General features: G+C 42.9%; 1 protein-coding gene across 1 annotated transcript in view; it reads right to left on the bottom strand.

Annotated features, from left to right (window-relative positions):
* LOC124622927 (nose resistant to fluoxetine protein 6-like) overlaps window positions 1-23,951 on the bottom strand; it is a 130,231-nt gene that overhangs the window by 39,622 nt on the left and 66,658 nt on the right. Inside the window, exons 8-9 of the mRNA XM_047148717.1 lie at window positions 22,417-22,549; window positions 1,249-1,432 (exon numbers count right to left, since the gene is read on the bottom strand). Of these exons, the coding sequence (XP_047004673.1) occupies window positions 1,249-1,432; window positions 22,417-22,549 (317 nt within the window). The remainder of the gene's footprint in view (window positions 1-1,248; window positions 1,433-22,416; window positions 22,550-23,951) is intronic.

Below are 23,951 nucleotides of genomic sequence, written 5' to 3'. Positions count from 1 at the left end.
ATCGGTTAAACTGCGGTTACACGATAAATCAATCAAATCTAAAGGCCATAAATTCAACTAAGTATCTAGGAATTACAGTTACGAACAACTCAAATTGTAAAGAACACATAGAAAATGTTGTGGGGGATAACGAACCAAAGACTGAGTTGTATTGACAGGACACTTATACGATGCAACAGATCTACTGAAGAGCTTGCCTACATTACGATTGTGCGTCCCCATTTGGATTACTGCTGCGTGGTGTGGGATCCTTACCAGATAGGATTAACGGGTGCATGGAGAAAGTTTAGAGAAGGTCAGGACGTTTTGTATTATCGAGAAATAGGGGAGAGAGTGTCACGGAGAGGATACAGGATTTGGGATGTAGATGAGTAAAACAAAGGCGTTTCTCGTTGCGGCGGGATCTTCTTACGAAGGTTCAGTCACCAACTTTCTCCTGCGAATGCGAAAATAGATTGTTGACGTCGACCTCCATAGGGAGAAACGATCATCATAATAAAATAAGGGAAATCAGTACTCCCACGGAAGGATATAGTGTTCGTTTCTTCCGCGCGCCGTTCGCCAGTGGAATAACAGATAATTAGTGAGAAGATGGTTCGATGAAGCCTCTGGCAGGCACTTAAGTGTGATTTGCAGAGTAGCCATGGAGATGTTGATGGAGATATAGAAATAACCTGACTGTTTCCGATTACAATGTTAGTGGTGAGCATGTTGAGCACGTCACATCGTATTAGTATTTACCTGCAGTACCGAGATGCGATGTGAAATGGGACAGACACGTAAAATTAGTATTGAAAAAGGTGAGTGGAACACCTAGATTTGTTGAAACGGTTCTGTGAAAGTGTAATACATCTGTAAAGGAAACTGGATGGAAGACTATATATAATCCGACTTGATTGCAAAAATGTTTATTCACATGACCGGTTTCGGTTCCTCTAACACCATCTTCAGATCTGCACTTTCGTGACACACCATGTGAAGGTTGTTGAGTGTGGACGGGTTACTCCTGTAACCGAAATTGCAGATCTGAAGATGGTTCTAGAGGAACCGAAACCGGTCATGTGAATAAACATTTTTGCAATCAAGACGGATTATAAATAACATTGTATAAAAAGTGATTGCGGTATCCCTGCAGACATTATGTCTGTTTTTGCTATGGATGCAAGGTGCTAGTGTTATTAGCATGTTTCAAGTAAGGGAGTGTTAGTGCGAGGTACTATTACTGAATGACCTGTGCCAGCAACTGACCTGCGCGTCCCTTTTCGCAGGCGTAGATGACCCACGAGATGGACAGGGCCCAGGCGAGCGGCTGCAGGGTGGCGAACAGCGCAGCCTCCAGCCTGCTGTAGGGCCTGTGGTAGCTGAGGTGCAGCCCGTACGTGGCGAACAGCGCCAGAGCCGTCGACGCTGCCCAACAGGCACTCACCGCCACCTGGAAAAGGAATTTAGCTCTATCAACATAAATAGCTGATACCTAGGATTACTGCGCGAAAGTGATACTCTAATCTCATTAGAGCCAACTGAACATTACAATACTGTGAGATAACGCTTTTTCTGATCTCCTTTTCAGGGCAAAATTCGACTGAAATCCGCGTGTATTTTACTTTAGTATACCGGGTGGTCCATTGTAGGTGACCGGGCCAAATATTTCACGAAATAAGCGTCAAACGAAAAAACTAAAAAGAACGAAACTTGCCTAGCTTGAAGGGGGAAACCAGATGGCGCTATGGTTGGCCCGATAGATGGCGCTGCCATAGGTCAAACGGATATCAACTGTTTTTCTTTTTTTTAAATAGGAACCACCACTTTTTATTACCTATTCGAGTAGTACGTAAAGAAATATGAACGTTTTAGTTGGACCTCTTTTTTCGCTTTGTGATGGATGGCGCTGTAATAGTCACAAACATATGGCTCGCAATTTTAGACGAACAGTTGGTAACAGGTAGGTTTGTTAAATTAAAATACAGAACGTAGGTACGTTTGAGCTTCTTATTTCGGTTGTTCCAATGTGATTCATGTACCTTTGTAAACTCATCAGTTCTGAGAACGCATGCTGTTACGGTGTGATTACTTGTAAATACCACATTAATGCAATAAATGCTCAAATTGATGTCCGTCAACCTCCATGCATTTGGCAATACGTGTAACGACATTCCTCTCAACAGCGAGTTTCGCCTTCCGTAATGTTCGCACATGCATTGACAATGCGCTGACGCATGTTGTCAGGCGTTGTCGATGGATCACGATAGCAAATATCCTTCAACGTTCCCCACAGAAAGAAAGCCGAGGACGTCAGATCCGGTGAACGTGCGGGCCATGGTATGGTGCTTCGGCGACCAATCCAACTGTCATGAAATATAGTATTCAATACCGCTTCAACCGCACGCGAACTATGTGCCGGACATCCATCATGTTGGAAGTACATCGCCATTCTGTCATGCAGTGAAACATCTTGTAGTAACATCGGTAGAATACGACGTGGGAAATCAGCATACATTGCACCGTTTAGATTGCCATCGATAAAATGGGGGCCAATTATCCTTCCTCCCATAATGCCGCACCATAAATTAATCCGCCAAGGTCGCTGATGTTCCACTTGTCGCAGCCATCGTGGATCTTCCGTTGCCCAAGAGTGCATATTATGCCGGTTTACGTTACCGCTGTTTGTGAATGACGCATCGTCGCTAAATAGAACGCGTGCAAATAATCCGTCATCGTCCCGTAATTTCTCTTGTGTCCAGTGGCAAAACTGTGCACGACGGTCAAAGTCGTCCCCATGCAATTCCTGGTCCATAGAAATATGGTAGGGGTGCAGTCGATGTTGATGTAGCATTCTCAACACCGACGTTTTTGAGATTCCCGATTCCCGCGCAATTTGTCTGCTACTGTTGTGCGGATTAGCCGCGACAGCAGTAAAACACCTACTTGGGCATCATCATTTGTTGCAGGTCTTGGTTGACGTTTCACATATGGCTGAACACTTCCTGTTTCATTAAATAACGTAGCTATCCGGCGAACGGTCCGGACACTTGGATGATGTCGTCCAAGATACAGAGCAGCATGCATGGCACACGCCCGTTGGGCATTTTGATCACAATATCCATACATCAACACGATATCGACCTTTTCCGCAATTGGTAAACGGTCCATTTTAACACGGGTAATGTATCACGAAGCAAATACGATTCGCACTGGCGGAATGTTACGTGATACCACGTACTTATACGTTTGTGACTATTACAGCGCCATCTATCACAAAGCGAAAAAAGTGGTCCAACTAAAATATTCATATTTATTTCCGTACTACATGAATATGTAATAAAAATGGGGGTTCGTATTTTAAAAAACGCAGTTGATTTCCGTTTGACCTATGGCAGCGCCATATAACGGGCCAACCATAGCGCCATCTGGTTTCCCTCTTCAAGCTAGGCAAGTTTCGTACTTTGTATTTTTTTCTTTTGACGCTTATTTCGTGAGATATTTGGCTCGGTCACTATCAATGGACCACCCTGTATATACTGATCAGACGGAACACTATGATCATTGGACTACTATAGATATAAACCCGTCCAAGCGATAGCAACGTCACCTGACACGATCCATCTGAATTTGACCAAGGGCAGATTTTGATGGCCCAGAGGCTCGGAACGAGCATTTCGGAAACTGCACGACCTATTGGGTGTTCAAGGAGTGATGTGGTGAGTGTCCTCAACACGTGGTGAAACCAAGATGAAACCACGTCCACACGTCGTGGAGTAGGGCAGCCACCCCTCATTGCAGATGTCGGATGTCGCGATGTAGGCTGGGCAGCCTGTTAAAAAAGAACAGGCGGCTAACCGTGGCGGAACTAAATCAGACTTTAATGCTGGCCAGAGAACAGGTATGTCTGAACACACAGTGGACCGAACGCTCCTAACGATGGGCCTCCGCAGCCGACGATTTCTCCGTGTGCCAATGTTAACATCACGACATCGGCAACTACGACTGAAATGGGCACGTAACCATCGGCACTGGACACTGGACGTCGGCGTAGTGGGCAGAGCGTTGTATGTTCTGATGATACCTTCTTCATCTCGCCTATGGGAAGGCGTGAGTCTGTCGTCTTCCCGGGGAACAAATGGTTCAAATGGCTCTGAGCACTATGGGACTTAACGTCTGTGGTCATCAGTCCCCTAGAACTTAGAACTACTTAAACCTAACTAACCTAAGGACATCACATACATCCATGCCCGAGGCAGGATTCGAACCTGCGACCGTAGCGGTCACGCGGTTCCAGACTCCAGGTGTACAGCTCCTTGATACTTGTACTGCAGAATTGAGACAAGCTGGCGGCGGCTCCATTATGCTCTGGGGAACATTCAGGTGGGCATCCACGGGTCCAGTGGAACTCGTGCACGACATCTTGACGGCCAAGGAGTATCGTACACTGGTTACAGACTTCGTACACCTCTTCATGACGAACGTGGTTTTAGACGGCAGTGGCATTTTTCAACAAGATAATGCAATTAGCCATGTCACAAGGCCAGGTATGTGATGGAGTGGCTCGAGTCACACAATAGCGTGTTCTAATTGATGTGCTGGCTCAACCAAATTGCCAAATTTGAACCAGATCAAACATATCTGGGATGAGACTGAACATGGCGTCAGAGCTCATCGCCCCTTCTCAGGAATGTTTGGGGATTAGACAACTTGTGTGAGCAGATGTGGTGCCAACTCCTTCCAGCAACCTAGTAAGGCCTCATTGCTTCCATGTTATGGCGCGTCTCCGCTGTTATCTGTGCCAAAGTTAAGCATACTGGCTATTAGGTAGGTGGTCATAATGTTCTAGCTGATCAGTATAACAGACATTATGCTAACTGACCCATCACTTGCAAACAAAATTACCTTAGAAGAACAAAAAAAATATAGTTGATAAATTTAAATATTTAGGTGAAATTATAACTTACAATCTAAGTGGTAAACCATCATGGCAAAACAGAACAAAAAACTGACGAAAGCAAATTACATTAGAAAAAACACATACAACAAGAAAAGCCTATCCATGGATGCAAAACTAAGACGTAATAAAACAGTTACACTACCAGAAATAACTTATGCAGCTGAAACCACCCTCAAAACGACTAATACAGCAGAAACTGACAAAACAATAAACATAGAAACAAGAATAATTAGGACATACATAAATAAACAATATCAAGTAAATGGTCCATGGAAAATAGCTTCAAATGAGCGCAACTAGGAAATAATATATCTCATTCTTTGGACATCTGATGACAAAACCAGGAAACAGAATTAGTAAGAGAATAATAGAAAAATTGTGGAGCACTAAGAGGAACACTAAATGGATCAAAGAAATTAAGTAAGACATAAGAGAACTCGAAATCACAGCAGATGTGACAACAAAATAAATGGAAATGGTGCTATACTTTAACCTCTTACAGTTTTGCGATGGTTTCGTATTAGCGAAGTTGTTAAATTTCAGGCAAAATCTTTTATTAGCCGTAACTCCGTAAGGAGTTAATTTTCTGTATTGTCCAGTGAAAGAACATAATAAGAACAGTGTATTTAAATGAAACCACATAGTAACTATTGTAGTTTCTAAATTATTTATGAAATATGCATGCTTTTCAAATTTACGTCAGTGGAACACGTCGATTTGGTGTTTATTTATGGCATATGTGATGGTAATGATACGACTGCAGTTAACGAATAACGCGTACGTTATCCAACTGGGAAGATACCGAATGCACGAACCGTTAGCGGAGTATTTCGGATGTTACGGGAAACAGGTTCTCTACCTAGCGTTCATAATCAGTACGACGCTCGATTCTTGAAGAAGATGGTGAGGATATTATGGATGCTGTTCAACGTAGCCTGGGCACAAGTACACGACGTATGTCTAAACGATTTGCCATTTCACGAGCTAAGGTATGGCGTACACTGAAGTACAATTTGTATCCTTACCATAAACAAAAAGTGCATCATTTACATCCGGGAGATCCTGCCCTTCGCAAGGAGGTGTGTAACTGGTTAAATACTAACCGGTGGTTACACAAATACAGTTTATTTACTGATGAGGCATAGCTTACTCGAAATGGTGTAAACAATTTACGTAACGAGCACATATTGTCTGAGGAAACCAAGAGATGAATACACTAAGCAGATTCAGAAGGATTTAGGTTGCAGTAGGTACTGGGAGATGAAGAAGCTTGCACAGGACAGAGTAGCATGGAGAGCTGCATCAAACCAGTCTCAGGACTGAAGACCACAACAATATTGTCTGAGTCAAACCCACACGCAAAAGCGCAACGCAATTTCCAGCAGCGATTTAGCATAAATGTGTAGTGTAGTGTAATAAACACATACTTTATTGGACCATTCATTTTCCCAGAACGTCTAACTGGCGAGACGTACTTACAATTCTTTTAAGAAGAAATACCACGCTTGCTCGAAGAAGTTCCACTTGCTACACGATTGCAAATGTATTTTCGACAATACGGCGCGCCTCCACATTTCTCCAACGCCGTTACTACACATTTAAATGAATATTTTTCCCAGAAATGGTCTGGTCGTGGTGCTACACGTCTGTGGCCACCCAGATCTCCCGATTTAACACCAGTGGATTTTTGTGTATGGGGATGGATGAAAGACATAGTTTATGAGGGCAAAGTCAATACACATGGGGCGTTACTTGCTCGCATTGTGAATGCAATAGACGAAATTAAAAACAGCCCTGTCAAACTGAAACGAGCACCAAAATCTGCTCACACGCGTGCAGCTAAATGCATCGAACTCGGTGGAGACATTTTTGAACATTTATTGTGAGTGTATTGCAAAAATGTATGTACACAGTACAACTTCATTAACAGTGAACTTTGTTTTTTCCGGTTTAACATGAATTCCCGTGTGCTATGGTATTAATAAAAGCAGATTATCTGACACATTCAAACAGCTTCAGTTAACTTCCTTACCATCATTTTTCTAAAAATTAAATCCTCTACAACTTCTGTTGAAAACTTTGTGCAATTGTCTGGAATTTAAAAAACTAATTGGGCCAAATAGTTAATAAATTAAAAATTTTACCAAATTGCGTCTTTCCTTCTCTGGGTGTTCTGGAAAACTACTGCAGATACACGTCTGGGACATGTTTTATTAGATTCACCAGATCAGTGACAACAAAATAAATTAAAATCGTGCATTACTTTAACCTCGTAACCGTTTTCGAAACCTTCATATTTGCGAAGTTGCTAAATTTCAGGCAAAATCTTTCATTAGCTGTAACTCCGTAACTAAACATTTGCGGACCTATGTTTATATGAACTATTTTCTTCAGTTTTACTTGTAGAATAACATATAAAAATATGTGCATATTTTCGTGAATCACTCTGTACATAAATGATCTAGTAGAAAGCGTCGGAGCCAGCCGCAGTGGCAGAGTGGTTCAAGGCGCTTCAGTCTGGAACCGCCCGACCGCTACGATCGCAGGTTCGAATCCTGCCCCGGGCCTGAATGTGTGTGATGTCCTTAGGTTAGTTAGGTTTAAGTAGTTCTAAGTTCTAGGGGACTGATGACCTCAGATGTTAAGTCCCATAGTGCTCAGAGCCATTTGAACCAAAGCGTCGGACGCTCTTAAAGGCTATTCGCAGATGATGCAGTTGTCTGTGCCAAAGTAGCAACGCCAGAAGATAGTACGAATTTGCCGAACGACCTGCAGAGAATTGATGACTGGTGCAGGCTCCGGCAGTTGATCCTGAACATAAATAAATGTAACATATTGCGCATACATAGGAAAAGAAATCAACTACTGTACAGCTACACTATTGATGACAAACAACTGGAGACAGTGTCTGCCGTAAAATATCCAGGCGTAACTATGCAGAGCGACCTTAAGTGGAATGACCACATGAACCAGATAGTGGGAAAAGCAGTCATCAGACGCAGACGTATCGGAAGAATCCTAAGGAAATGTAACTCATCCACGAAAGAAGTGGCTTATAAGGCGCTTGTTGCTCTGATTCTTGAGTACTGTTCATCTATCTGGGATCCCTATAAGGTAGGACTGATAGAGGAGATCCAACGAAGAGCGGCGCGTTTTGTCACAGGAACGTTTAGCTGGCGAGTGAGCGTTACGGCGATGCTAAACGAACTCCACTGGCAGACGTTACGAGAGAGGCGTTGTGCATCACGGAGAGATTTACTATTGAAATTTCGGGACAGCATTTTCAGGAGGAGTCGGACAATATATTACTTCCCCCCCCCCCCCCCACCCCCTAAGCAATACATCTCCTGCATTGACCACGAGGAGAAAATTCGAGAAATTAAAGCCAATACAGAGGCTTACCGACAATCATTCTTCCCACGCACTGTTCACGAGTGGAACAGGGTTGGAGGGATCAGATAGTGGTACCGAAAGTAACCTCCACCACACACCATAAGGTGGCTTGCAGAGTATGATGCAGACGTAGGTGTAATGCAGCAGAGAGCCGACTGCCTTTATACCCAGTTCCACACTCTACCACCTGAATCGCTGATGTACTGAACTGCTGACATCAAATGCGATATCATTTGACTGAATTTGTCGGCATACTGGATTCAAACTATTGCATATATATTATGCACAACTATTCCAACCGACAATTTTAATTTTCCTGCAAATATCCATGCCTTTACAGTGATTTCCATTACTGTATGCGACAGAAATTACGATTGCAGAGATCACTCTTCCTATTTTAGAAAGTAGTGAGACTGTATATAGTTACTGATCGCAGCAGCTGTGCCATAGCCAAGGCAGCTCTCGTAAAACTGCAAGGGGTGCAGAAAGGACCGGGGGCCCGAAAGGGCCAGGACCACGTGATTTCCCGTCAGAAAGGTCACAGTTCGAAGTAATAGACGGAAAGTCATCGAGTAAAACAGATGTAATATCCGGCGTTCGTCAAGGAAGTGTTATAGGCCCTCTATTGATCCTGATCTATATTAACAGGATACAATCTGAGTAGCTCTATCAGATTGTTTGCAGATGATGTTGTCATTTACCGTCTTGTAAAGTCATCAGATGACCAAAACGAATTGCAAAATGATTTAGGTAACATATCTGTATGGTCTGTCTAGAGACAGCAGAGGACTTGGAAGGGCAGTTGAACGGAGGGTATAAGATGAACATCAACAAAAGCAAAACGAGGATAATGGAATGTAGTCGAATTAAGTCAGGTGATGCTGAGGGAATTAGATTAGGAAATGAGACACTTAAAGTAGTAAAGGAGTTTTGCTATTTGCGGAACAAAATAACTGATGATGGTCGAAGTAGAGAGGATATAAAATGTAGACTGGCAATGGCTAGGAAAGCGTTTCTGAAGAAGAGAAATATGTTAACATCGAGTAGTGATTTAAGTGTCAGGAAGTCGTTTCTGAAAGTATTTGTATTGAGTATAGCCATGTATGGAAGTGAAACATGGACGATAAATAGTTTAGACAAGAAGAGAATAGAAGCTTTCGAAATGTGGAGCTATAGAAGAATGCTGAAGATTAGATGGGTAGATCATATAACTAATGAGGAGGTATTGAATATAATTGGGGAGAAGAAGAGTTTGTGACAAAACTTGACTAGAAGAAGGAATCGGTTGGTAGGACATGTTCTGAGGCATCAAGGGATCACCAATTTAGTACTGGAGGGCAGCATGGAGGGTAAAAATGGTAGAGGGAGACCAAGAGATGAATATACTAAGCAGATTCAGAAGGATGTAGGGTGGAGTAGGTACTGGGAGATGAAGAAGCTTGCACAGGATAGAGTAGCATGAAGAGCTGCATCAAACCAGTTTCAGGACTGAAGACCACAACAACAACATCTGTATGGTGCGAAAAGTGGAAATTGACCCTGAATAAAGAAAAGTATGAAGTTACTCACATGAGTACTAAAAGAAATCCGCTAAATTTCGATTACTCGATAAGTCACACAAATCTGAAGGCTATAAATTCAACTGAATACTTAGGAATTACAATTACAAATCACCTAAATTGGAGTGATCACATAGACAATGTTGTTGGTGGAGCAAACCAAAGACTGCGATTCATTGGCAGAACACTTAGAAGGTGCAACAGGTCTACTAAAGAGACTGCTTACACCACGCTTGTCCGCTCTGTTCTGGAGTATTTCTGTGCGGTGTGCGATCCGCTTCAGGTGGGACTGACGGATGACATCGAGAAAGTTCAGAGGAGGGCGGCTCGTTTTGTACTATCGCGAAATAGAGGAGATAGTGCCACAGACATGATGCATAAATTGAAGTGGCAATCATTAAAACAAAGGCGTTTTTCGTTGCGACGGGATCTTCTCACGAAATTTCAATCACCAGTTTTCTCCTCCGATTGCGAAAACATTCTGTTGGCACCCACCTACACAGGGAGAAATGATCATCACGATAAAATAAGAGAAATCAGGGCTCGCACAGAAAAAATTAAGTGCTCGTTTTTCTCGCGCGCCTTTCGAGAGTGGAACGGTGGAGAGACAGCTCGAAGGTGGTTCAGTCAACCCCCTGCCAGGCACTTTATTGTGAATAGCAGCGTAATGACGTAGATCTAGATGTAGATGAGACCACAGTGGCCGCCTCCTGTGTCGACCAGTCAGTTCAGGTGGTCGGTCGACAAGCGCCGTTTGAGGGGATCAACATTTCGACGAATTGGGGGCGCCTATCTGGCGGGGCCCTCTTACGGTAAACAGCACATACGCGAGGCTGACATTTATCAACAGGGCGTCTCACGATCGTAGGAAACCGAATGCAAGGTGGGTGGGGGCGAGTGGACGTGGACGTCGGGCTGTGAACATAGAGCATGTAACCAAGTAGAAGAGCCTCTCCCGTGGCGAAGGACCAGAGGCCGTGCGTCTGGACCGCCCACCCCTTGGGTACCTACAATCTAACAGCGCCTAGCGCAGCACCAGTTGCGCTGCTGTTTTCTCTATATTTGCTTTTTTGTTCACTGAAACATCTCGCCTTTCTGTCAGGTTTGCTTTAGATTTGTTAGTTTAAATCTTAACTATAACTTATTCATTTTACAATTGCCAACGGCAGTACTCGGTGGACACACGTGTCTCGGTGTTGTATAGTCACGTTATGGTCATAGTGCGTTACTACTTATGCGAATCCTTAGCATCGGCTGAAATAGATTGTCACCGTCCAAATATACAGTATCGAAGAGTACGCTCCGATGGAATAGTGTTCATAAATAAAGCAGTTCAATTCTGTTGAGAAGAAAACTGAAAGGCCTGCTACGTTTTAAAAAAAAATATAAAAATGGGATAATTCTGGTTGAGGAGGAGGACACTGTAGATGGCGTGCACACTTTCTTAGAATAATGGGATAAAACGAGAAAAGTGCGAAGAAATCTCAACTGTGATCGGAATCCCAACTCCAGTTATTAGATCGAAAAACAACAGTTTTATTTTAATTTCGTACGCTTCTCTCTAGAAGAATGTATAAATAGCAATTGTATTCCAAGTTGGCTTCAGAAAGTTTCGGTGACTTGAGAGAATGGATCCTGCTAAAATCAGAAGTCCAATGACGGCTTTTACTTCAGTATCATCAAATATGCATTTCTGCCATTCTTATTCTTTTCTCTGTCTTTATCAATTTTTATGTTTGTACTTATTGTAATAGCACTAATACGTGTGATATCTATTAGCGCAGAGAAACAATCATTGAGAGATTTACAAATATTTGCCGATCCCCTTATTCCAGGAAAAGCAGTTATGATATTGCTCCTCCTAGCTTTGACTCTCTGATTGACAGGAACCTTCCTCCATTTTGTACTCTTGTTTTTGCCTATGAAAAAATTGGACAAGTCTGAATCTGCATCATCTGAATCACCAGACTGCTTACTAGTGGTGTTATGTTGAGACTCGATACAGTAGTCTGATACAGAATCGGACGACAGCCCAACTACACAGGCATCTTCATCTGAAACCTCCTCAACGAAGCAACTGGAAGCGTCTTCTTCCATCATCTGTTACAAAAATAAAATCATTAATGAGAATTCCAAATTCAAAAGCTTCAAAGTGACAGGAAAGCATGAGTAAACGAATTTACACCTACTTCTTCGACACTGTCTTGTAACGGAAGTGTTGATGTAGGGGTCTAGGAAATCTCCAGCCACTAAATAACTGTCAAACGCTTACAAAAATGAGCAACATACGAATGAAAAATTGGTGACCGAAAATAAATTTAGCTACCATAAATGTGCTGGGGATTTGTCGGACGCCATGTTAACAATTAAAGGCTAAGGGACAGCTTTGTAGTCTGCCGATGGCTTGCTAGTGTCACTATTTAGGGACAGTCCACGTGGAGTTTTGGACACGGAAACCAAGCCACGTTCTGCTTGGTCGATGCTCGGAAACTTTAGAAAAAGAATTATACCATTCGTCGGATCACTCAAGTTTCTGAAGCAGCGGTATCCCACCACTTGTTTTTCCTTTAAATAAATAAAAAAAAATTAAAAAAACTTTGGCTACACCTATAACAAAAATTCAGCGCAACAGAGAGAAATGTTACAGCCGTAGACTCTCATTGGCTGAGGGTGAGACGTGAGACGATCCGTCAGATTGACTTACATGTAATTCTTGGGAGCATCACGAATGAAGGAATGGCAGAGCGTAAGCTACAGCTTCATTCAAAATTCAGTATTTGAGATTCTAGGTTCAAGATTCACGATTCAGAATTTGACAGAGATATCCAAGATTCGTCATTCAGGTTAGAACTTTGAGCTTGCAGAATAGTATGACGCCCATGTCCGTCATTAAAGAGAAGCTCGATGGCCTTCTGCAATCCCCCAACTGCTATAGTGCAAGCTCACCACATATTAAGTGTAGGTTCAGGCAGCAATGGGCGAGCAGTAGCAATGATATGACAATAGGTGCCTTTGTATATGCTTCAAGTAACTAGGGACTTACATCGGTCATGCATCTTGAGTTTTCCGGGTCATGCTATTGCTAATTGGTCTTCATGTATGTTTCACCCCTTCACTTTTCGGAATCGACCCAATCATGACCAATCCAACACCGCACTTGCTGTTCAGTTTGGTATATCGTACAAGAGTCTTCCATTTTTTCCTGGTGTGCCCTTCCCCATTCTATATCATCATGAACTAATGTCTACAGAGTCAGATTACATTCTACACGCATCTCCGATTTGTGAGATAATCCGATTTGTAATTTCATGTCCTGTGTTTACATATGGGCAAACCACGGTTTTAATGAATTCCATTTTAATTTTAGTAGATGAACGTACCCTCCCCCCACACCCACAATTATTGAATTAACACCAATTTCACAGCTACGATTGATTTGTCGGGGTCACTCACATGTTCGATTTCCAGGTGCATACCTCATTATCATACACATGAACTGTAGTGAGGTGATCTTTATATCGAGAGGGAATGGTCGAAGCAGACCACTGGTTAAATACATTCATGTATAGCACAGTGCATTTTATCTTGGCCAAATCATGAGGCTCGATGTATAGGACATTCCGAGGTCGTACAGGCGCTGAACTTTGCACTCGTCACTAGGTTACGCTTGTGTTGCGAGGAACTTCTTATGGAAAAAAACACCCACTGCCAAAATTAACCGTGGTGCCCATCGAAGGTCCGAGCATACAGAGAAGTCATACCTCGCAATTAATTCAACTTACGACGAGGTGGCGGAGTGGGACTGGAATGGGAAAAGTGCTAGCGAACTTTTAGAGAGCAGAGGGTTCGGAGTATCGGTAATTTTATCAGCATTTAATTGCACGGCAGGAGAAAAAGTCCGCAGTGCTGAGTATATGGATACAGCGTACTCAAACGACACAGGGTGGACGGAAACGGCCAAACTTGGTTTGGCGCAAGTATCCTTCCAAGAGACATCCGAGACAAGGTAGCTGATGGCATTACCGTACATAACGGGAATCGCGACGGAACGGTCCAATCCGACATGTCGAAACCGGCCCTGAATTTTTTTTTATAGGAAGAATACACCAAAAGGAACACACTGCCAAAATTTTAGCTGCTAAAAATTGAAAATTGCCAATTTATTGCTCGCTTGGCGGTTGGAGAACTGGACACCTCTTCTGTAGCCATAACAGACAGAGCATGTGCAGCATGAAACGTGAAGAACATGGGATGCAATCAAAATCACCAACTTTTCCTGAGCACCTAGATATGTATTACTTAGTAGTTAATTCCGCGTATATCATTCAAATGATGTCGACATTTCGTTAGAAAGTGTGGAAAAGTTAGAAGAAACAGGAAATAACTCGGACGACTCCGTGAATTATATTTCGAACGATGATTATTGTGCTAATAAAGTATAGAACAAAAATAGAGTACTTTCCAAGACAAAAGAACACATGTGCAGTGATAGCTTCAGTGAAAAAGATAAGGCTGTAATTTTTTTTGGTTAAACAAAGGAGGAAGAAGTGCATAAAGTTAAGCACTGAGCAAAGTCGGTTTCATTTCGTAAGATCTGTACTTGAATTGTATAAACGGAAGAAAGGTTTATACAAAGTAAGAAATATGAGCCAAACTGAAACTAGCAGAAGTGTGAAATAAAAAGTATTCGAATGGTTTAGAACTGCTCGTGAGTTTCAGTACACTGTTACCGAGAGAGTACCATGAGACTGGGCCTTCTGACTTGCAAGTGGGTTTAACATTTCTGATTTCCAGGCTTCTTCGACCTGCTTAAACAGATTCAGGAAATTATACGGAAAAAGAAGTCGCAAAATTACGAAGCTTACTTCAAGTGAACGTGCAGAGGGGATGTCATTAATAGGTAATACTGTAGATAAATTCGTACCTGACGTGAAGACGAAGTTTCTTGTTATCCCCTAAAATGCTGTGTATGAAGCCAATCAATCAGATTTCGGGCAAGAACAGTGTGCAAATTGCATTCGAGCGAGAAAAAAACCAGAGTCATTCGTGCAGTCGATGGCTGATACAACACATTCGTATACAACAACGCCAGTGTTAAGTATCAATGAATTTCTGTTTTCGCAGTTTTATTCTGTGTTAAGGAATTCGCGGGAAATTAGAACGAAAAATTCAGAAAAGGGCTGTTTACTTCCAAAAATCTTGTAATCATGGTAACAAAATATGGAAAAGTAGCAGAGAATAATTTTCAATGTTATATCCAAAACGTCTTCTTACTAGTTGCAGAAAATAATTCAGTTCTTGGTCTGAACTTAACGTCACCTCTGTCCTTTAGGGGACGACGAAAAGATGTTAATACAATTCGGATACCACGCGAAATTAATGGTGTGATTCAGGCTTTCGATTAAAAAAACTCAACAGTGTATAGCATCTTTCAGGTTGTCCGACGGTACAATTTCCGAAAGCTGTGCTGTTGTCATTTCAGATTTTTCAGTGGAACAGTATTGTTAAACTTCAGTTATTTCTGCATTGTCAGTTTGCATCACCACATTTTAAGAATTTTAAAGTATACCTGGTACGCAGGACAATATGCAGAACAATGGCCATGGTCATTTCTTGCGGCATTCCAGTTATGTCTAAAGAAAATTAGTAATTACTCTAAAGAGCCTGAGTGCATAATTTTTTTTCAGGTATGCCTGGTGTATGGAAAATGTTTGTTTTCATCATCCAATAACACTTGCATTTTTGTGAAGATTATAGGGAATAAACAAGGAACTGTTTCATTGTTATTACAATGCACGTTATTAAAAATTATCATAAGAAGTGCGCTACAAGAATTGTTATAAAATATTTAATGTCAGAAAATGGAAGTCCCAGTTGTTGGAAGTCGTCTGTAATGTAATATTATACACTGCCTAGATTTTTCCCCTTTGCTTGTCACTTGTAAGACAGTTACATGTGCAACAGTTTAACTTTTAACATGAAGTGCAAGTTATTCAAAAAAATGTAATAGCGCTACGTTGCACTACGTTTTCTTGTCACGGCTGCGCCTGCCTATTCGCCGAGTCACGCGCAAGTCAGGGAGGGCTGTACAAGGTTATAAGCGGTTCTTTGTGCAGCAAAAACGAACAGCCGTAACACTGAAAAAAAAAAAAAAATCTTTCTGATAGCCTTAGCAGGTAAAATTTTGAGAGCGCGTTTCTTCGGTTTATTCGTCCTGCGGGAAAACTTTGTTGGATTCGACCGTTCCCTTGTCAACACACTTTGGCGCTCGAACATTCAACACGTGTAAAATTTCTTGCGAATCAGAGTTCATCACTTTCAAAATCTTAAGGATCGACAAAGAGGTGTGGTGGCCACTGGCCAGAGTACGAGTAGCGCCGATAACATCATATACTCGGCCACTTCGTGACAGACCGAGCTAGAAGGCAGGCGTGGCTTAGTAACACTCATGGATAATTAACTGTGTATGACCGTATTCATGCCTGCATCTATCGTAGTGATGCTCTCTAAGCTTAGAGCCATAAGTATAAGACAATTAATCCTTTTGTTATCTTGCTACTGATAAGAAACCACCACTAGTTGGCCACTTGGGTCAGCAGAATAAACTACGGTTACAAGGAAGTATTTCATTTGTAATTATGGCATCAAACCCAGCATTATTAAAGTCCTGTTATGACATTTCCACACAAAGTCTGTTGGTGACCTGCTAGTGTTACCATATGCTAATTTATCTGGTTTTACCTCTTATCCTGGTGCGAACCACTGGGAAAGTCAGAGGCCAAAGAGACAGATGCAGGTAGTCGTGTGGTAATGTGTAAAGTGGCGCGTCTGGAGTCGCAAACAACACACGTACTAAAATAACAATAGCCACAACAAACACTGATGAGCCAGAACATTATGACCACAGCCCACCTCGAGGTTACATGCTGCCTGGTGGCCCTCAGGGCACTTGACGCGGTAAGAGAAGTACATGAGCGAGCAGAGACAAACGGGGAGTCTTCTAGCGACGACAAGTGGCACAAATACGGAAATCAGCCGACTTAAACGACTTTAACAAAAGCTAGATTGTCGTGGGCCAGTGCCTGGGAGCGAGCATCTCGGAAACGACGAAGCTGGTCGGCTCTTCGCTACTCTCGTGAGGATCTATGAAGAGTAGTTGAAGAACACTGAAAATACGAATAGGTGACAAGAAGTTGGGCGTCCATATCTAATCAAGAACATAGGGATCAGAGGTTTGCCCGCTCTCTAAAGTAGGATAGGCGGTGATCTGTGGTAGGTGGTGGCTCAAGCAAAGGTGTTTTGAAGCACACTGTTCAGTGCACAGTGCTGAACATGTTGCTCCATAGCAGATGACGCCTATGTGTTCCCACGCTGACGCAACAACCTCATCAATTACAATTACAGTGGGCGCGAGATCTTCGCGATTGGACCGCGGATCAATGGAATCGTGTCGCATGGTCGGATTAATCCCGTTTATTGTTGTATCAGGTCGATGGTCATGCCCTGATGCGTCATCATCTAGGCGAACATGCAGCGCACAATGGACGCAGGCAGGTGGGAGCAGTGTTATGTTATAGGGGACATTCTCCTCGGCTTCTATGGACTCTGTGGTAGTAGTGGAAGGCACCATAACAGCTTTGGACTACATGAACATTATTAGGGACCATCTGAACCCCTTATGCTTGATGTCTTCCTCAAAAGCGATGGAATCTTCCATCAGGATAACTATCCGTGTTAGAAAGCCACACCCGTGCTGCAGTGGTTTTTAGGAGCATGGCAGTAAACTCACGTTGATGGTTTTGCCATCAAATTCGGCTTTCCAAGTAAAACAGATCGCTCTTTCCACATTCTTAAAATGAGAAATTTCATCCTTGAGTACTGCTCAAGTGCTTCGAATCGCTACCACGTCGGCCTAAAGGAAGACATCGAAAAAATTCAGAGGGATGCTGCTAGATTTGTTACCGGTCGGTTCGATCAACATACGAGTATTATGGAAATGCTGCGAACCCAAATGGGATTTCTTGGATGGAAGGATACGCTCATTTCTCGAAACATTACTGGGTAAGTTTGTCACAGAGAGCGGAAGTTGTCTACTGCCAACAACGTACGCTCCTCATGAAAACCATGAAGAAAAGATAAAGAAATCAGGGCTCGTATGGAAGCATATAGACAGTCGCTTTTCCTTCGCCCCGTTTATTAGTCTAACAGGAAAAGGAATGACTAGCAGTGGTACAGGGTACACTCCACCATGCACCATATGCTGGCTTGCATAGTATGTACGTAGTGTAGATCATTGTTCTTGAAATGGGGCGCGGCCAAATGCCGCAGATTATATCAGTGAATAAACGGGGCACAGTTCCAACAAATCAACAAATCACTCACTAATCGAAGATATCTGTATGGTGCGAAAATTTGAATTTGACCCTAAAAAATGAACAGTGTGAGGTCATCCATGTGAGTGCTAAAACGCATCCGTTAAGCTTCTGTTACTCGATAAATAAATCACATCTGAAGGCCATAAATTTAACTAAATACCAGGATTTAAAATTACGAAAAATTTAAATTGGAAAGAACACACAGAAAATGTTGTTGGGAAGGCAAACCAAAGACTGATTTATTGGCTGAATATTTAGAAGATGCAACAGATCTACTGAAGAGACTCCTACACTACGTTTGACCGTCCTCTTTTGGAGTACTACTGGGCAGTGTGGGATCCGTACCAGATAGGATTAACGATGTACATCGAGGAAGTTCAAAGAAGAGCAGCACCTTTTGCATTATCGAGTAATAGGGGAGAGCGTGTAAGGGACGTGATACAGAATTTATGTTGGACACCATTAAAACAAAGGCGTTTCTCGTTGCAGCTGGAGCTTCTCATGAAATTTCAATGACCAATTTTCTCCTTCGAATGCGAAAATACACTATTGGCCATTAAAATTGCTACACCAAGAAGAAATGCAGATGATAAACGAGTATTCATTGGACACATATATTAACTAGAACTGACATGTGATTAAATTTTCACGCAATTTGGGTGCATAGATCCTGAGAAATCAGTACCCAGAACAACTACCTCTGGCCGTAATAACGGCCTTGGTACTCCTGGGCATTGAGTCAAACAGAGCTTGGATGGCGTGGAATGTTCAGCTGCCCATGCAGCTTCAACACGATACCACAGTTCATCAAGAGTAGTGACTGGCGTATTGTGACGAGCCAGTTGCTCGGCCACCATTGACCAGACGTTTTCAATTGGTGAGAGATCTGGAGAATGTGCTGGCCAGGGCAGCAGTCGAACATTTTCTGTATCCAGAAAGGCCCGTACAGGACCTGCAACATGCGGTCGTTCATTATCCTGCTGAAAGGTAGGGTTTCGCAGGGATCGAATGAAGGGTAGAGGCACGGGTCGTAACACATCTGAAATGTAACATCCACTGTTCAAAGTGCCGTCAATGCGAACAAGAAGTGACCGAGACGTGTAACCAATGGCACCCCATACCATCACGCCGGGTGATACGGCAGTATGGCGATGACGAATACACGCTTCCAATGTGCGTTCACCGCGATGTCGCCAAACGCGGATGCAACTATCATGATGCTTTAAACAGAACCTGGATTCACCCGAAAAAATGACGTTTTGCCATTCGTGCACCCAGGTTTGTTGTTGAGTACACCATCGCAGGGGCTCCTGTCTGTGATGCAGCGTCAAGAGTAACCGCAGCCATGGTCTCCGAGCTGATAGACCATGCTGCTGCAAACGTCGTCGAACTGTTCGTGCAGATCGTTGTTGTCTCGCAAACGACCCCATCTGTTGACACAGGTTCGAGACGTGGCTGCACGATCCGTTACAGTCATGCGGATAAGATGCCTGTCATCTCATCTCGACTGTTAGTGATACGAGGCCGTTGGGATCCAGCACGACGTTCCGTATTACCCTCCTGAAGCCACCGATTCCATATTCTGCTAACAGTCATTGGATCTCGACCAACGCGAGGAGCAATGTCGCGATACTATAAACCGCAATCGCGATAGGCTACAATCCGACCTTTATCAAAGTCGGAAACGTGATGATACGCATTACTCCTTACACTAGGCATAACAACAACGTTTCACCAGGCAACGCGCGGTCAACTGCTGTTTGTGTATGAGAAATCGGTTGGATACTAACTGGTGTTTGTGTATGAGAAATCGGTTGGAAACTTTCCGCTTGTCAGAACGTTGTTGGTGTCGCCATCGGCACCAACCTTGTGTGAATGCTCTGAAAAGCTAATCATTTGCATATCACTGCATCTTCTTTCTGTCGGTTAAATTTCTCGTCTGTAGCACGTAATCTTCGTGGTGTAGCAATTTTAATGGCCAGTAATGTATTTTGTTGACACCGACCTTCATAGGGAGAAACAATTATTATAACAAAATAATGTAAATCAGAGCTCACACGGAAAGATATAGGTTTTCGTTTTTTGCGCACGCTGTTCGAGAATGGAATAATGGAGAATTAGTGTGAAGGTGGTTCGATGAATTCTTTGCCGGGCATTTAAGTGTGATTCGCAGATGTAGAAGAATATTCTCCTGGACCACAACAATATTGGTAAGCTACGACACCATCCAGAACCGGCTTCTTGCTATGGGATGCAGACGGTGCCACTTATATCGTATGCCTCATTTCACGCCACGTCACAGGGCATAAAAAATCATCATTGGGGAAGATCATCCAAATTGATGAGTTGCAGTACTTAGTGCAAGATACGAGCCATCGGCATCCACACGAAGCAATAAACACCTATTGCCGACACGTCACCATTCTGGCAAGTGTTGTGTGCCCATGTGTGGGTTGTAGGAGGGAGGATTGTTCATATTTGGCCAATGAACGACGCTGGAACATATCAGAACGTGCGAATCCGCTTATTTTCCTTCACTATTCCGCAGCTGCAGGCGACCAGTCCTATCAGCCACATATGCACTATCGCATCACTTCTGGATTGTGGCAGAGTGGTTTGAGCAATATTCCATGAACGGCGGGAAGCAAAGTGCTTGTGAGCTCAACTCCCTCCAGCTCCTATGCCCATCACATGACTAATGTGTACTGAGCGCATCTAAAATGCTACAGACAGAGATGCACTCATCAAAAGTATCTGAACCCATATCAGTGGATATTAATATTGGATGTTTTTTACCCTTCATCTTTTGACGGCTTGAGCTCCACTGGGACACTTTCAGATGTCGGACGCTAGGGTTTCGAGCAAAGTTGACGTTATAACTCATCCCAAATATGTTCCACTGATTTTAGCTTGGGACTCTAGGCAGACCAGTCCAGTTCGGGAATGTTAATTTTCACAAACCTTTGCCTCACAGATGCTTACACGGTACGTTGTCATGCTGATATGGAGAGTCATCGTCATGTTCCTCCACAGTACACAGTATGCATGATGTAAAATGCGTTCATATCCTTCTGCATTTAGCGATTTTTTTAATTGATATCAGGGTATCACACCCTAAGCGCGAAAAACATCCCATACCACAACGTAGCTATCTCTGTACTTCACTGTTGGCACAATGCATGATGGCACGTAAAGTTCTCCATCCATTGGCGAAACCCAAACCATTCGAGAGGGAGTAGCGTGATTCATCACTCCAAATCGCTCGTTTCAGTGCTCGTCAGTACGTGAGGTCTGCGTGGACTATGTTTAGCTGTGGTTGTTCCTTCGCGTTTCCACTTGACGATCACATCACCAACAGTGTCGACTTGAGTAGCTGTGAAAGGTTTGAAATTTGCCTGATGGATTTGTTGCTCAGGTGACATCCGATGACTAGTCCACATTCGAAGTCACTGAGCTCTCCTGACTGACTCATTCTCTTGTTACAGCTTCTCTACTTTATACTGACAGTTCCGTGTCTTGTGACACGCCCTGACTGACTCATTCTCTTGTTACAGCTTCTTTACTTTATACTGACAGTTCCTCATCTCGTTACACGCCCTGACTGACTAATTCTCTTGTTACAGCTTCTCTACTTTATACTGACAGTTCCTCATCTCGTTACACGCCCTGACTGACTCATTCTCTTGTTACAGCTTCTCTACTTTATACTGACAGTTCCTCATCTCGTTACACGCCCTGACTGACTAATTCTCTTGTTACAGCTTCTCTACTTTATACTGGAAGTTCCGCGTCTCGTGACACGCAGTGATTAAATCTGCATTAAATACGGGGTACTTTTGATCGGATGGCGTGTGAGCAATGGTGAACAGTCATATATCAGCCTAACTTCCCAATAATTACTGTGAAATCCATGCCAACATGATGGACGACCTCTGTAATTAGCGCTATAGGAGCACTACCAGTACCCCACACGTGGTAAGCATCTCGTAATTCAGCAGCACGTGAGTCTACTGTTCATGCTGCTGTAATCTATATTTTGAAAAGGAACATTTGTCGAGCGAAATCTTATGAAACGCCTTATATTTAGAACATACTCGTCAGGTAGCTGATAGGCAACTAAAATCTCGGATATTCATTTCTAGCTACTCACCTCATTCATCCCGCACTTCTTGTCTTTGCTGTAGAAGAGGACCCAACCAAGACCCACACCAGTCACATAGGGCACGATCCTCGAGTATGTGGGCACGTACATGAGCGACACGTACTCCGCCCACTGCTCGTGTCTGTAAATTTCGTTAACATAGTATGAGATGATCGAAGAACATCACAAGGAATTACATCTATAGGTAATCGTTACGTTTTCCTCGTACTCTGTCAGAAGAGAATAAAAGCATAATCACCGTTTAATGTTTCTTCGATAGCATAGCTACTACAATCGAAACATTACTTCAGTCGCAGTAGGACAGAAAATTAACTACAGTTTTATCAAAGACACTCATCTCATGTGATCCGGGAAGGCCATGTTACATCTTATTTTCAGTAGTCCCACTTGAATCCGAAGGAAGATTTTGCAAAATGCGAGTCGAGTGTTTTGGCTGGAGCACCACCGTCAAAGTAGGTGTCAAAATCTTGCTCACCTACAGAGACTCTTGTAAATATCAGCAGGATGTAAGAACCTCAAGCCAATTATCAACAACCGTCAACGTGAAGGTAACTTCAATTAAAATAGATCCATGGCGTAGTCCAGTGGCAACACCAGACCTCAGGTGTGAAGACTTTGGTTGGAGGGCAAACCGACAGAATCGAGACCGCCCATCCGAAAAGTCCAGAGACTGATCTTATTCCTGGCGTCTAAGCGTCGTCAACGGAGTAACTACGTGGCAGTTTGAACTAATAACTGTAAACAAAAGATGAGATGTACATTCGACCAGCCAGCTGTGAGCAGGCAGTTTTAAGTAGAGGATGTGCGGCCATACTTGCTGAACGTTGTTGCGTCACAAATCTCAATGAAGCAAGATCTCTACATCATGTGTTCAAGACAATCTCTAGACTCTCTTTAAGAAGAGAAAAATGTGTGCAAAATTGGTCCCACGTATCTTTACTGCCAAATAAAAACAACTACACGTGGACCCCTGCCGCGACGTGACTGAAATAAACACGCTGACAGTTCTTTTCTGGAAAAAAATCATCAGGGAGGTGACGAGACTTGACGTTATCAGTACAAACCTACCACAGAGCGACAAAGTGCATAAATTCGCACTTTTACGACAAACCGAATTTCAAGCCAATGTGAAGCGCGAATTGAACATCTGACAGTTTCACAAGATTCTACGAACATTCTGTGCACTGTACTCAAGTGAGAGGAGACTGAAGAACATATGAAGCATTAAAATCACCATATTAAGAGTTCTCTGTTTTTTTATAAAATCTAGTTTCCAAACTCTTTGGACTAATGTATCATGTGCTGTCCACATCGTTTTAGAGTCAAGCAAGTCAAGCCTGGCAGCCAAAGCATGCAAGTGTGAAGAGGTACTTTTCAGAAATATCGTAATGACAGACTGATGATATGGTATGCACTTGAAATTGTAATTTGCAGACGTCGTTCTAATTGTGTCATCGAGCTCGCGAAGTCCTTTGAACCTATTATTCTGGGGTCCGCTAGTGTCGTCAACAGTTATGGATGAT

Source organism: Schistocerca americana, chromosome 7 (genome assembly GCF_021461395.2).
Source record: "Schistocerca americana isolate TAMUIC-IGC-003095 chromosome 7, iqSchAmer2.1, whole genome shotgun sequence".
Lineage (NCBI taxonomy): Eukaryota > Metazoa > Arthropoda > Insecta > Orthoptera > Acrididae > Schistocerca > Schistocerca americana.
This window is presented reverse-complemented; position numbering and strand designations above follow the sequence as displayed.